The sequence below is a fragment of the Pleurodeles waltl genome, chromosome 2_1 (genome assembly GCF_031143425.1).
Source record: "Pleurodeles waltl isolate 20211129_DDA chromosome 2_1, aPleWal1.hap1.20221129, whole genome shotgun sequence".
NCBI lineage: Eukaryota > Metazoa > Chordata > Amphibia > Caudata > Salamandridae > Pleurodeles > Pleurodeles waltl.
Window position 1 is genome coordinate 84,396,156 of NC_090438.1, and position 16,213 is coordinate 84,412,368.

At 48.2% G+C, this 16,213-nt stretch overlaps 1 protein-coding gene across 1 annotated transcript in view; it reads right to left on the bottom strand.

The window, feature by feature from the left end:
* Positions 1 to 15,493: 15,493 nt before the first annotated feature.
* LOC138261381 (V-set and immunoglobulin domain-containing protein 4-like) overlaps positions 15,494 to 16,213 on the bottom strand; it is a 206,715-nt gene continuing 205,995 nt past the window's right edge. Inside the window, exon 8 of the mRNA XM_069210314.1 lies at positions 15,494 to 15,542. Coding sequence (XP_069066415.1) covers positions 15,509 to 15,542 — 34 coding nt within the window. The 3' untranslated portion in view covers positions 15,494 to 15,508. The remainder of the gene's footprint in view (positions 15,543 to 16,213) is intronic.

Here is a 16,213-nt window from a genome sequence, read left to right on the forward strand (position 1 = left end):
TCTGAGGGGGCTATTGATTTAGCCACCTTGGTTGCTTGTCCCCTTAACATGGATAAGTACAAGCAACTACCCCTAATAAATGGTGTTGAGGTTCAGGCCTACAGGGACACAGGTGCCAGTGTTACAATGGTAATAGAGAAACTGGTCCACCCTGAACAACACCTACTTGGTCACCAGTACCAAGTAACCAATGCTCATAACAACACCCTTAGCCACCCCATGGCTGTTGTGAATCTCAACTGGGGGGGGTTACTGGCCCAAAGAAAGTTGTGGTTGCCTCAGATTTACCTGTAGACTGTCTATTAGGAAATGATTTAGAGACATCAGCTTGGGCAGAAGTGGAGTTGGAGGCTCATGCAGCAATGCTGGGCATTCCAGGGCATATTTTTGCTTTGACCAGGGCTCAGGCCAAAAAGCAAAAAGGACAGGGTGACTTGGATCCTGGAAGAATGGACCAAGTGCTCCCTAAAGCTAGGGTTAGTAAAGGTAAATCACTACCTACTATCCCTCCCTCTACAGTGGATTCTAATTCTGAGGAAGAAGAATTTCCACCCTGTGCAGAACCTACACCAGAGGAGCTGGAAGCAGACACTGCTGAGCTTTTGGGTGAAGGGGGGCCTGCCAGGGAGGAGCTGAGTGTGGCACAGCATACCTGTCCCACACTAGAGGGTCTAAGGCAGCAAGCTGTCAAACAAGCAAATGGGGATGTCAGTGACTCTCACAGAGTTTACTGGGAGGACAACCTCTTGTACACTGAAGCAAGGGATCCAAAACCTGGAGCTGCCAGGAGATTGGTGATTCCTCAGGAGTACAGAAAGTTCCTACTAACTCTAGCCCACGACATTCCCTTAGCTGGACATTTGGGGCAAATGAAAACTTGGGAGAGGCTTGTTCCCTTGTTTCATTGGCCTAGAATGTCAGAGGACACAAAGGAATTTTGTAAGTTCCGTGAAACCTGTCAAGCCAGTGGCAAGACAGGTGGCACTCCAAAGGCACCCCTTATTCCACTGCCTGTGGTTGGGGTTCCCTTTGAAAGGGTAGGGGTTGACATAGTTGGCCCCCTTGACCCTCCTACTGCTTGAGGCAATAGGTTTATCTTGGTGGTAGTGGACCATGCCACCAGATATCCTGAAGCAATTCCTCTAAGGACCACTACAGCTCCTGCAGTGGCAAAGGCCCTCCTGGGAATCTTCTCCAGGTTGGGCTTCCCAAAAGAGGTGGTATCAGACAGGTGAAGCAATTTCATGTTTGCTTACTTAAAGGCCATGTGGAAGGAATGTGGTGTGACATACAAGTTCACCACACCCTATCATCCACAAACAAATGGACTGGTGGAGAGATTTAACAAAACTCTCAAAGGCATGATTATGGGACTCCCTGAAAAACTCCGCAGGAGATGGGATATCCTTTTACCTTGCCTCCTTTTTGCTTACAGGGAGGTACCCCAGAAAGGAGTGGGCTTCAGCCCCTTTGAACTCCTATTTGGTCACCCTGTGAGAGGTCCTCTAACACTTGTTAAGGAGGGTTGGGAAAAACCTTTAAAAGCTCCAAAGCAAGACATAGTGGACTATGTACTTGGCCTAAAATCTAGGATGGCTGAGTACATGAAAAAGGCCAGTAAAAACCTTCAGGACAGCCAAGAGCTCCAAAAGCAATGGCATGACCAGAAGGCTGTTTTGGTTCAGTACCAACCAGGGCAGAAAGTGTGGGTCTTGGAGCCTGTGGCCCCAAGAGCACTCCAAGACAAATGGAGTGGGCCCCACATAATTGTTGAAAAGAAGGGTGAAGTCACCTACTTAGTTGACTTAGGCACTGCCAGGAGTCCCCTTAGGGTGCTCCGTGTCAATCGCCTGAAACCCTACTATGACAGGGCTGATCTCACCCTGCTCATGGCAACTGATGAGGGACAGGAAGAAGAGAGCGACCCTCTCCCTGATCTCTTCTCTTCCACAGACCAAGATGCTCTAGTGGAAGGTGTAGTACTGGCAGATTGTCTTACTGCTGAGCAGAAAGACCACTGCATAAATCTCCTGGGTCAGTTTTCTGAACTCTTCTCTACTGTACCAGGTACCACTTCTTAGTGTGAGCACACTATAGATACTGGAGACAGCTTGCCTGTCAAAAGTAAGATCTATAGGCAGCCTGACCATGTCAGAGACTGCATAAAGCAAGAGGTGCAGAAAATGCTTGAACTGGGAGTGGTTGAGCACTCTGAAAGTCCATGGGCCTCTCCTGTGGTACTTGTACCAAAACCTCATTCCAAGGATGGAAAGAAGGAAATGCGGTTTTGTGTAGACTACAGAGGTCTCAACCAGGTAACCAAAACTGATGCTCACCCTATACCCAGGGCAGATGAGCTAATAGATGCACTGGCATCTGCCAAGTATCTAAGCACTTTTGATTTGACTACAGGGTATTGGCAGATCAAGTTATCAGAAGATGCAAAAGCAAAAACTGCATTTTCAACCATTGGAGGCCATTACCAATTCACAGTAATGCCTTTTGGATTGAAAAATGCACCTGCCACTTTTCAAAGGTTGGTGAACACAGTCCTGCAAGGGCTGGAAGCTTTTAGTGCAGCATATCTAGATGATATAGCTGTCTTTAGCTCCAGCTGGGATGATCACCTGGTCCACCTATGGAAAGTTTTGGAGGCCCTGCAAAAGGCAGGCCTCACTATCAAGGCTTCAAAGTGCCAGATAGGGCAGGGGAAGGTGGTTTATCTGGGACACCTGGTAGGTGGAGAACAGATTGTACCACTTCAGGGGAAAATCCAAACTATTATAGATTGGGTTCCCCCTACTACTCAGACTCAGGTGAAAGCCTTTTTAGGCCTCACTGGGTACTATAGGAGGTTCATAAAGAACTATGGCACCATTGCAGCCCCTCTTAATGACCTCACATCCAAGAAAATGCCTAAACAGGTATTATGGACAGCAAACTGTCAGAAAGCTTTTGAGGAGCTGAAGCAGGCCATGTGCTCTGCACCTGTCCTGAAAAGCCCCTGTTACTCCCAAAAATTCATTGTCCAAACTGATGCATCTGAATTAGGGGTAGGGGCAGTCTTATCACAACTTAATTCTGAGGGCCAGGATCAACCTGTTGCTTTTATCAGCAGGAGGTTGACCCCTAGAGAAAAGCGTTGGTCTGCCATAGAGAGGGAGGCCTTTGCTGTGGTCTGGGCACTGAAGAAGTTGAGGCCATACCTGTTTGGCACTCACTTCATTGTTCAGACAGACCACAAACCTCTACTTTGGCTAAAACAAATGAAAGGTGAAAATCCTAAATTGTTGAGGTGGTCCATATCCCTACAGGGAATGGACTTTACAGTGGAACATAGACCTGGGAGTACCCACTCCAATGCAGATGGACTCTCCAGATATTTCCACTTAGACAATGAAGACCCATCAGGTAATGACTAGTCTTATTGTCCTTCGTTTGGGGGGGGTTGTGTAGGAAAGTACCATCTTGCCTGGCATGTTACCCCCATTTTTCACTGTATATATGTTGTTTTAGTTGTATGTGTCACTGGGACCCTGCCAGCCAGGGCCCAGTGCTCATAAGTGTGCCCTGTATGTGTTACCTGTGTTATGACTAACTGTCTCACTGAGGCTCTGCTAACCAGAACCTCAGTGGTTATGCTCTCTCATTTCTTTCCAAATTGTCACTAACAGGCTAGTGACCAATTTCACCAATTTACATTGGCATACTGGAATACCCTTATAATTCCCTAGTATATGGTACTGAGGTACCCAGGGTATTGGAGTTCCAGGAGATCCCTATGGGCTGCAGCATTTCTTTTGACACCCATAGGGAGCTCTGACAATTCTTACACAGGCCTGCCACTGCAGCCTGAGTGAAATAACGTCCACGTTATTTCACAGCCATTTACCACTGCACTTAAGTAACTGATAAGTCACCTATATGTCTAACCTTTACCTGGTAAAGGTTAGGTGCAAAGTTACTTAGTGTGTGGGCACCCTGGCACTAGCCAAGGTGCCCCCACATAGTTCTGGGCAAATTCCCCGGACTTTGTGAGTGCGGGGACACCATTACACGCGTGCACTATACATAGGTCACTACCTATGTATAGCTTCACAATGGTAACTCCGAATATGGCCATGTAACATGTCTATGATCATGGAATTGCCCCCTCAATGCCATCCTGGCATTGTTGGCACAATCCCATGATCCCCCGGGTCTCTAGCACAGACCCGGGTACTGCCAAACTACCTTTCCCGGGGTTTCACTGCAGCTGCTGCTGCTGCCAACCCCTCAGACAGGTTTCTGCCCCCCTGGGGTCCAGCCAGGCCTGGCCCAGGAAGGCAGAACAAAGGACTTCCTAGGGGGAGAGGGTGTTACACCGTCTCCCTTTGGAAAAAGGTGTCAGGGCTGGGGAGGAGTAGCCTCCCCCAGCCTCTGGAAATGCTTTGATGGGCACAGATGGTGCCCACCTCTGCATAAGCCAGTCTGCACCGGTTCAGCCCTGCTCTGGCGCAAAACTGGACAAAGGAAAGGGGAGTGACCACTCCCCTGACCTGCACCTCCCCTGGGAGGTGCCCAGAGCTCCTCCAGTGTGCTCCAGACCTCTGCCATCTTGGAAACAGAGGTGCTGCTGGCACACTGGACTGCTCTGAGTGGCCAGTGCCAGCAGGTGACGTCAGAGACTCCTTCTGATAGGCTCCTTCAGGTGTTGCTAGCCTATCCTCTCTCCTAAGTAGCCAAACCCTCTTTTCTGGCTATTTAGGGTCTCTGCTTTGGGGAATTCCTTAGATAACGAATGTAAGAGCTCATCAGAGTTCCTCTGCATCTCTCTCTTCGCGACTTCTGACCGCGCTGGAAGCCTGCAAAACTGTAACAAAGTAGCAAATACGACTACTGCGACACTGTAACGCTGATCCGGCCGCCTTCTCGACTGTTTTGCTGGTGGTGCATGGTGTGGGGGTAGTCTGCCTCCTCTCTGCACTAGAAGCTCCGAAGAAATCTCCCGTGGGTCGACGGAATCTTCCCCCTGCAACCGCAGGCACCAAAGAACTGCATCACCGGTCCTCTGGGTCTCCTCTCAGCACGACGAGCGAGGTCCCTTGAACTCAGCAACTCTGTCCAAGTGACTCCCACAGTCCAGTGACTCTTCAGTCCAAGTTTGGTGGAGGTAATTCCTTGCATCCCCACGCCAGACTGCATTGCTGGGAACCGCGTGTTTTGCAGCTACTCCAGCTCCTGTGCAGTTTTCCAGGATTTCCTTTGTGCACAACCAAGCCTGGGTCCACGGCACTCTAACCTGCATTGCACGACCTCCTGAGTTGTCCCCCGGCGGCGTGGGACTCTCTTGTGCAACTTCGGGTGAGCACTGTTTCACTCCACTTCGTAGTGCCTGTTCCGGCACTTCTGCAGGTGCTGCTTGCTTCTGAGAGGGCTCCTTGTCTTGCTGGACGCCCCCTCTGTCCCCTCACGCAAGTGGAGACATCATGGTCCCTCCTGGGCCACAGCAGCATCCAAAAACCCTAACCGCGAGCTTTGCAGCTAGCAAGGCTTGTTGGTGGTCTTTCTGCAAGAAAACACTTCCGCACGACTCTTCACAGTGTGGGACATCCATCCTCCAAAGGGGAAGTTTCTAGCCCTTGTCGTTCTTGCAGAATCCTCAGCTTCTACTATCCAGTGGCAGCTTCTTTGCACCCACAGCTGGCATTTCCTGGGCATCTGCCCACTCTCGACTTGATCGTGACTTTTGGACTTGGTCCCCTTGTTCCACAGGTACTCTAGTCTGGAAATCCATCGTTGTTGCATTGCTGGTGTTGGTCTTTCCTGCAGAATTCCCCTATCACGACTTCTGTGCTCTTTGGGGAACTTCAGTGCACTTTGCACTCACTTTTCAGGGTCTTGGAGTGGGCTATTTTTCTAACCTTCACTGTTTTCTTACAGTCCCAGCGACCCTCTTCAAGGTCACATAGGTTTGGGGTCCATTCGTGGTTTGCATTCCACTTCTAGAGTATATGGTTTGTGTTGCCCCTATCCCTATGTGCCCCCATTGCATCCTATTGTAACTATACATTGTTTGCACTGTTTTCTATTGCTATTACTGCATATTTTGGTATTGTGTACATATATCTTGTGTATATTTGCTATCCTCATACTGAGGGTACTCACTGAGATACTTTGGCATATTGTCATAAAAATAAAGTACCTTTATTTTTAGTATATCTGTGTATTATGTTTTCTTATGATATTGTGCAAGTGACACTAGTGGTACTGTAGGAGCTTCACTCGTCTCCTAGTTCAGCCTAAGCTGCTCTGCTAAGCTACCATTTTCTATCAGCCTAAGCTGCTAGACACCCCTATACACTAATAAGGGATACCTGGGCCTGGTGCAAGGTGTACGTACCCCTTGGTACTCACTACAAGCCAGTCCAGCCTCCTACAACAATGTCCTGCTTAGGAGCTTTTAAAGGTTGTTCCCAACCCTCCTTAACAAGTGCAAGGGGACCTCTCACAGGGTGCCCAAAGAGTTCAAAGGGGCTAAAGCCCACTCCTTTTTGTGGTACCTCCCTGTAAGGAAAATGGAGGGAAGGTAACAGGACATCCCATCTCCTTCTGAGTTTTTCAGGGAGTCCCATTATCATACCTTTGAGAGTTTTATTAAACCTCTCAACCAGACCATTTGTATGTGGATGACAAGGAGTAGTGAACTTGTATGTTACACCACACTCCTTCCACATTGCTTTGAGGTATGCAGACATGAAGTTACTACCTCTGTCTGACAGCACTTCCTTAGGGAAGCCCACTCTGGAAAAGATTCCCAGGAGGGCCTTTGCCACTGCAGGAGCTGTAGTGGTCCTTAAGGGGATAGCTTCAGGATACCTAGTGGCATGGTCCACTACCACAAGGATAAACCTATTGCCTGAAGCTGTTGGAGGGTCAAGGGGGCCAACTATGTCAACCCCTACCCTTTCAAAGGGCACCCCAACCACAGGAAGGTGGATTAAGGGGTCCTTTGGAGTGCCACCAGTCTTGCCACTGGCTTGGCAGGTCACACAAGAGCGACAAAACTCGTTGGTGTCCTCTGACATATGAAGCCAATGAAACAGGGGAACAAGTCTGTCCCAAGTTTTACTTTGGCCTAAATGCCCAGCCAAAGGAATGTCATGTGCCAAGGTAAGAAGAAACTCCCTGTACTGCAAAGGGATGACCAATCTCCTTGCAGCTCCAGGTTTAGGGTCCCTTGACTCAGCATACAGGAGGTTGTCTTCCCAATACACCTTATGGCTATCACTGATATTCCCATTCTGCTGCTTGACAGCTTGCTGTCTCAAACCCACTAGTGTGGGACAGGTCTGCTGTGCCACACTCAGCTCTTCCCTAGCAGGCCCCCCTGCACCCAAAAGCTCAGCAGTGTCTTCTGCCAGCTCCTCTGGTGTAGGTTCTGCACAGGGAGAGGATTCCTCTTCCTCAAAAGGGGAATCTTCTGGAGAGGGAGGGATAGTGGGCAAGGATTTACCCTTAATAGCCCTAGATTTTGGGAGCACTTGGTCCATTGTTCCAGGATCCAAGTTTCCCTGTCCTTTTTGCTTTTTGGCCTGAGCCCTTGTTAAAGCAAAAATATGCCCAGGAATGCCCAGCATTGCTGCATGAGCCTCTAACTTCACTTCAGTCCAAGCTGATGTCTCCAAATCATTGCCTAGTAAGCATTCTACAGGTAATTCAGTGGCTACCACAACTTTCTTTGGACAAGTAACCCTCCCCCCTCCCCCCAGTTGAGATTCACAATAGCCATGGGGTGGCTAAGGGCCAGATGTAGCAAGCATTTTGTGCCATGCAAAATGCCGTTTGCGATGCTCATTCACAATTTGCGAGTCGGTACTGACTCGCAAATTGTGAATGCGACTCGCAAATAGGAAGGGGTGTCCTGCTAAATTGCTTTGCGAATGCGGTCGCAAAGCAATTCGCAGTTACCACCAGTGTTACACTGGTGGTAACCCATTCGCAAAAGGGAAGGGGTCCCCAGGGGACCCCTTCCCCTTTGTGAATGTTGCCAAAAAGGGGTTTTCAGAGCAGGTAATGGACCACTGCCTACTCTGAAAAACCGAAACCAAATGGTTTGTTATTTGTTTTATTTTGCAACTCATTTTCCTTTAAGGAAAACGGGCTGCAAAATAAATTTTAAAACTGCTTTATTTAAAAAGCAGTCACAGACATGGACGTCTGCTGTCTTCAGCAGGCCACCATCCCTGTGACTGCAGGGACTCGCAAAAAGCGACCCACCTCATTAGCATTAATGAGGTGGGTCTTTGCGACCCCATAGCGACTCGCAGACGGTGTCTGAGACACCGTACCGCATCCGATTTTGCGAATCGGAAATTGCGAGTTGCACCGACTCGCAATTTCCAATTCGCAAAATCTGAAAATGCTACATCTGGCCCTAAGTGTGTTATTGTGAGCATCAGTCACTTGGTACTGCTGACCAAGTAGGAGTTGATCAGGGTGAACCAGTTTCTCTATAACCATAGTTACACTGGTTCCTGTGTCCTTGTAGGACTCAACCTCAACACCATTAATTAGGGGTAGTTGCTTGTACTTACCCATATTAAGGGGACAAGCAAACAAGGTGGCAAAGTCAATGCCACCATCAGAGACTAAAACAGACTCTGTGGTCTCCCTAACAAGACCAACCCCAACTACACTGCCAATAGGGAGCCTAGCTATACTCTTGGATTGGCTATTTGTAGTTGTCTTTCCACCACCACTGCTATTACTAGGGGCTCTAGAGGTTGCAGTTGGGGTTGTGGTAGTGGGAGCCTTGGTGTTTTTCTTTGGACAAGTGGCATCACTTGCCCAATGGTCTTTTACTTTAGATACATAACACCATGGCGTTTTCTGATTGCGAAAAGAGGATTTGGACCCACCACCCCCAGAGGATTTTTGTGGGCCTGATGAAGACTCTGAATGTTTTTTATCTTTGTCGCCACCCTGGTCAGAAGACTTACCATCCTTCTTCTTGCCATCCTTGTCACCCCCTGAATGAACTTTTCTGTTCACTCTTGTTCTGACCCATATGTCTGCCTTCGTTCCCAATTCTTGGGGAGAGGTCAGATCTGAGTCTACCAAGTACTGGTGCAACAAATCAGACACACAATTGTTCAAAATATGCTCTCTCAGAGTTAGATTATACAGGCTTTCATAGTTAGTCACCTTACTGCCATGTACCCAACCCTCCAAGGCCTTCACTGATCAGTCTACAAAGTCTGTCCAGTCTTGAGAGGACTCTTTTCTGGTGTCTCTGAACTTAATCCTATATTGTTCAGTGGTTAAGCTAAATCCATCCAAGAGTGCCTCCTTCAAAACTTTGTAATTGTTAGCATCACTTTCTCTGACAGTAAGGAGCCTATCCCTACCCTTACCAGTGAATGATTGCCACAAGCTAGCAGCCCACTGCCTTTGAGGGACCAACTGTACCATACAGGCCCTCTCAAGTGCAGCAAACCACTTGTTAATGTCATCCCCCTACTTGTAAGGAGGGGCTATCTTATGCAGGTTTCTGGAATCTTGTTCTCTATCAGGATTACTATCAAAAACACTGCTGCTGCCACCATGGGGAACTAACCCCAACCTCTGCCTTTCCCTTCCCACATCCAAAGATTCCCTGTCTAAGGCCAGCTGCTGCTGTTTAAGCTTCAGCCTGGCCTCTTCCAACCTCAGCTTTCTGAGTTCCCTTTCCATAAGTTATCCTCAGGGTGGGAGGCTTGGGAATTGTGAGACACGGAAGAAATGTGGGAATTGGCAGAGAGAGACCTGTCCTTAACTGGCTGGAAACTAGTAACCTGGTCTTTAGGAGTGAAAAGTGCCCTACTAGTGTGTGACCCCCTTACACTACTAGTGTCACTAGATGGCCTGTTAGCTGACAGGTCCTTGGAAGAACCCTCCCCAGCATCCTCAGGGGACTCCTCTGAGTCTTGCTGGGTACCCCCTCCTCTACCTCCTGATCCTGGGATTGGCCAGACTGGTTCTGGTCACTTTCTAGGAGAAGGCTAAGGAAAAGATCTTTGTTAGGATTCTTACCAATTGCTAAACCTCGTTCAATGCAGAGACCCCTCAAACCTTTAAAGTTTAGATTCCCATATGTTGCCTGGACAACTGTGGGAGTAAGCTCTACTGCAGACATGACAGAAAGGGTGTAGGACAGAGAGAGAAAAAAGTTTTGAAACTTTTTAAAGAAAGGAAAAAACTTTTTCGAACTTTTGAAAACTTTTCAGAAACTTTTTTAGAAAGTTTTAGAGAAGGAAAGTTATACTGTTTAGGTTACTGTGTATATTCTGAAGTATTTTATATATGTTTTTCTTATGAAAAGCACCAATGACAAAGTGGTAAAGCAGTTACAAGTACTTATCCCACCGCTGCACCACCAATGTAGGAGGCTGGCCTGGCTTATAGTGGGTATCTTGTGGTACTTACACCTAGCACCCTAAACACAATACTCAGAGTTACCAAAAATAAAGGTACTTAATTTTAGTGACAATATGCCAAAAGTATCTCAGAGGATATACTCCCTTAGGAGGTAAGTAAAATACACAAAATATACACAGAAACCAAAATCGGGTAAGTAAAACACTTAGAAAAGTGTTGCAAATACCGTAGAACACAATAGAATGCAATAGGAGACAATAGGCCTAGGGGCAACACAAACCATATACTCCAAAAGTGGAATGCGAACCACAAATGGACCCCAGGCCTAGTGTAGTGTATAGAGGGTTGCTGGGAGTGTAAGAGAACACTAAGGGTGTCCAAGATACCCCACCCCAAGACCCTGAAAAGTAGGAGTAAAGTTACCCTACTACCCCAGAAAGACACTAAAGTCGAGATAGGGGATTCTGCAAAGACAACAACTGACTGCAAAGCACTGAAGATGGATTCCTGGACCTGAGGACCTGTAAAGGAAGGGGACCAAGTCCAAGAGTCATGCAAGTGTCCAGGGGGAGCAGAAGCCCACTAAACCCCGGATGAAGGTGCAAAAGGGTTGCCTATGGGTGGAAGAAGCCAAAGATTCTGCAACAACAGAAGGTGCCAGGAACTTCTCCTTTGGTCAGAAGATGTCCCACGGCGTGCTGGAGGATGCAGAGTTGTTTCCACGCAGAAAGACCACAAACAAGCCTTGCTAGCTGCAAGAGTCGCAGTTGACGGTTTTGGGTGCTGCCAGGGCCCAGGAAGGGCCAGGAGGTCACCCGCAGAAGTACCTGAACAGGCGTTCAAGAAATCTGAGCACAGCAGTCATCTCAGCACAACAAAAGAGGGTCCCATGAAGTCGGAGGTCAACTCAGCGAGTTGGGCAATGCAAAACGGAGTGCTGGGGACCTGGGCTGTGCTCTGCATGAAGGAAGTTTTGTAAAAGTGCTGCAGATCATGCAGTACACAGGATTACTGTCTGGCATGGGAAGGCAAGGACTTACCTCCACCAAATTTGGATAGAAGGACCACTGGACTGTCGGGGTCACTTGGATCCAGCTCCTGTGTCCCAGGAACCACGCTCGTCAAGATGAGAGGGGACCCAGAGGATCGGTAATGCAGAAGTTTGGTGCCTGCGTTGGCAGGGGGAAGATTCCGTCGACCCACTGGAGATTTCTTCTTGGCTTCCAGTGCAGGGTGAAGGCAGACAGCCCTCAGAGCATGCACCACCAGGAAACAGTCGAGAAAGCCAGCAGGATTAGGCGCTACAATGTTGCTGGTAGTCTTCTTGCTATTTTGTTGCGGTTTGCAGGGGTCCTAAAGCAGTCAGCGGTCGATCCTTGGCAGAAGTCGAAGAGAGAAGTGTAGAGGAACTCTGTTGAGCTCTTGCATTCGTTATCTGAAGAGAAACCCACAGGAGAGACCCTAAATAGCCCTCAGAAGAAGATTGGCTACCTAACCAGGTAAGAGCCTATCAGGAGGGGTCTCTGACGTCACCTGCTGGCACTGGCCTTTCAGAGGTCTCTATTGTGCCCTTACACCTCTGCATTCAAGATGGCAGAGGTCTGGGACACACTGGAGGAGCTCTGGGCACCACACCTGGGGTGGTGATGGACAAGGGAGTGGTCACTCCCCTCTCCTTTGTCCAGTGTTGCACCAGAGCAGGAGCTGGGGGATCCCTGAACTGGTGTAGACTGGTTTATGCAAGGAGGGCACCATCTGTGCCCTTCAAAGCATTTCCAGAGGCCAGGAGAGGCTACTCCTCTCAGGCCTTTAACACATATTTCCAAGGGGAGAGGGTGTAACACCTTCTCTCAGAGGAAATCCTTTGTTCTGCCTTCCTGGAACTGGGATGCCCAGGCCCCAGGGGGGCAGAAACCTGTCTGAGGGTTGGCAGCAGCGGTAGCTGCAGAGAAAAACCCAGAGAGCTAGTTTGCCAGTACCCGGGGTCCATGCTGGAGCCCCGGCGATGCATGGGATTGGCACCCCAATACCAGATTTGGCTTGGGGGGACAATTCCATGATCTTAGACATGTTACATGGCCATGTTCGGAGTTACCATTGTGAAGCTACACATAGGTATTGACCTATATGTAGTTCACGCGTGTAATGGTGTCCCCGCACTCACAAAGTCTGGGGAAATTGCCCTGAACAATGTGGGGGCAACTTGGCTAGTGCCAGGGTGCCCTCACACTTTAGTAACTTTGCACCTAACCTTCACTAAGTCAGGGTTAGACATATAGGTGACTTATAAGTTACTTAAGTGCAGTGTAAAATGGCTGTGAAATAACAAGAATGTTATTTCACTCAGGCTGCAGTAGCAGTCCTGTGTAAGAAATTGTCTGAGCTCCCTATGGGTGGCAAAAGAAATACTGCAGCCCATAGGGATGTCCTGGAACCCCAATACCCTGGGTACCTAGGTACCATATACAAGGGAATTATAAGGGTGTTCCAGTGTGACAATAAGAATTGGAGAAAATAGTCACTAGCCTGCAGTGACAATTTTAAAAGCAGAGAGAGCATAAACACTGAGGATCTGGTTGGCAGAGCCTCAGTGATACAGTTAGGCACCACACAGGGAACACATACAGGCCACAATTATGAGCACTGGGGTCCTGGCTAGCAGGATCCCAGTGACACAGGCAAAAACAACTGACATATAAGTAAAAATGGGGGTAACATGCCAGGCAAGATGGTACTTTCCTACACCTGGTGTCTGTTCCATGTGCGCTGCTCTCTTATTGGATAACTCTTGGGGGCGGCCTAGGGTGAGGATGTCTCTCATCCGCACTTTCGGTTCCTGTAGGATGTGCTCCCGCAGTTTTGATGAGGAACAGCCCTGGAGAAACTGAGCTCTTATCTCGTCTTCCTCATCTGGTAATGTGCACGTGCTGGCCAACTCTCTTAGGTGCGCATAGAACACGTCCACCGATTCGTCGGCGGATTGGTGTGCTTGCTGGAGGAAGAAACGTTCATAGTCCGCGTTGGGGTATTGCTTGAAGTGCGCCGTGATTGCCTCCTTGATGTACGTGTGTGGTTTTGCCTCGTGGGCAGATTTGGAAATCTTGTGGATGTCTGCCGTGCCCAGATGAAGAAGTAGGGTTCTCTTTCGTTCCTCTTTTACCTCGAGGGCCTCGAAGTATGTTTCAAGGCGTTCCAACCACGCCTTCCATCTTGCAGCCTCGGTGGGAGGGACGCCGGTGACGGTGAATGGTTCCAGGGCCGGAATGCCTGCCATGGTATTAGTGACGAGTGTGCCATGCAGGTGTGGGAGGAGCAGCGCAGGACACCACAGTTTGGATAAGGCAGAGAGAAGTTTACTCCAGAGCACACATGAAAATGTCTTGCCACTTGTGAACAACAGGGGCAGGGACCTGCAGAATGAGCCGTATGAGAGTCTCCTCTGTGGCCCCCTGATTAATACTGAGGCGAGGCTGCACAGGTAGCTGGCAGGCACGATGGGAAATGAGCAGACTAACTCTGCAGGCTGGGCAGCGTGTTGGGCAGAGTCTGTTGACAGCGTGCAGTAGGTGTGGTAGAGGCAGGGGAGAAAATACCTCTTTTGGAGATCCTCGGGCAGGGCCTCAGGCACCTTGCTGTCAGTGAAGAATGCGGCCCACTCCAAGGCTTCTGGCCGGGTGCAGAGAGACGTGGGGCTGCCACGTCCAGGCTGGAGAGAGCGCGAATGCCGGGCTAGAGGCACAGGTGAGCGCTGACAGCCCAGACAGCGCTTCAGCGGCTGCTTGATGAGGGGCACCGGACTGCGAAGGAGCAGTGACTGGGAGCAGATGAGGCAGCGGGGCTGCGTTACTCCTTCATCGCCAATTGTAAAGGTCTGCCAGATAGGCCCCAAAGGAATACACTGGGCCGCTGGTCGGTTTTGAACACAGTTCCTTTATTCAATCTATATTTCTAAAAGAATCCTTTTCGTGCCTTCGCGCGCATCATTTATACTCTAGGATACGTCATGCCGGGCTATAATATTTCGGCCCACGAATGAGGAGTATCCTAGAGTAACACCCCTGTAGACCAATGCAAGGTGGGCATGCCCAGCCAAGGGGGGCGATGCTACAGACTGGAGGAGCATGCAGCAATTCTTCAAGAGGAAGGCCCCCTTTAACCTGGTGTAGTTTTACAGGATAGACCTCAGAAGGCAAAGGTGGTAGCATAAATCTTTAGGAGCTAGGCAAGTGCCCAGAAGCCTACTTTCCCTGCCCCCAAGCCCTCTTTTCACTGAAGAAAAATTCCACTCTCCAAGTCACAACAACCCTCAGGGGAAAGGGGAATTAGAGGAAAGATAATACACATATGAATAATCTGGGTTCACGCAAAATGTCCGCTAAAGTCCCCAATGAGTTTACAACCTCCTATGCATGAGTGGGTCTGGAAAATACAAAATTAACACTGTTACTTATTCCAATCTCTCTCATTCTGCTACCAGTTGTTGAAATACGTTCTTACCCACACTTCCCTCTTTCCCGGCTGAAAATCCAGAACATTTAAAAAGCTGTAAATTGAGAACACTCAAGGACTGTGATCCCAAAGGAACAAAGTTAAGTACATTCTTATTATACATACATTTTTAATACACTATTCCTTTCTGCAAACCCGCCCTTTCCAAAAAAAATAGTAGCCTATTAGAACCTTCACTCAAAAGGAATTACTTAATTCCCATAATAAAGTAACAAAACTACCAAAAACTGGATTACACAAACATCAGTCCGCTGAGATAATCCAGAGGAGAAACGAGGGAACTAGAAACAAAAGTTTGATACTCAAGTAAAGTCTCTAGCTATTAGTTCATACTTCATAGTCTTTTTACAGGTGTTAAGTCTCTTTTTTATCTTTTAATTTCTAATAATGAGTTATACAAAATACAAGGTTGAGAAACGTCAAATTCATTCCAACATGGACCATGAAATGGATGGTCAGTAACTTCTTGAAATTGAAGAGTGCGCCTTACCCAAGGTTGGAGGAATGGGTTGCAATTTGTAAGTGTTTTTTCTTACTTGTCTTTGCAGGAGAAAGTGGCAGGACTACAGGAACCAAAAAGGAAATTGCTGTTGATTATCGCTTACTGGTACAGGAGATGACAACAGCAAATGGATCTAAATAAACAGGGTATAAAAAAGTGGAAATTTCAGGTTATAGAAATACAAACTGGATATCAAGCATAACTTGTGTCCTTTTAATTGCAGCCATACCTAGGATTTCGAGCGCGCTCTTAATCCCCGCACTTGGGAGCTCATAGCGTGTCTAGCATGACTTACTGCAGGGGGGATCAATGTGGAAGGCTGAGTAATGCTAAAACGCATACTCTATATTGGTCCATCCCACTCTGGGAGCCATGTCGGCTGCGCCGCGTGCTCGATATTGGGTCGCGCTGCAGCAGCCGTTACACAAGCACTCCTGTTCCATTTTATTATCACCTCCAACATCCCTGTCATGGAAACTACCTACCTATGCAGACATCATTCTTGGCATTTCTTCTATAGCATCTACATACTCTGCCAAAATTCCCTATTTCATTTAAATTCTTATCCTCTTTTCCTTTCTGAGTACATAATTTGAAGGAAGACAATCATTATAGCTTCCACACCTGTCACAACTAAATTATTTTTCACCTTCCCCACACCTATGATCCAATTTTCTTTCACTAATAGTTTTCATCCACCTCTCAATCGTGTTAGCTGTGGAGATGGTATCTGTTAGACCTGACAGCTCTAGGGTGGCCATCCTCCAACTTTTTGCATGGCTCCCTCCACTTTTCTGACACTGT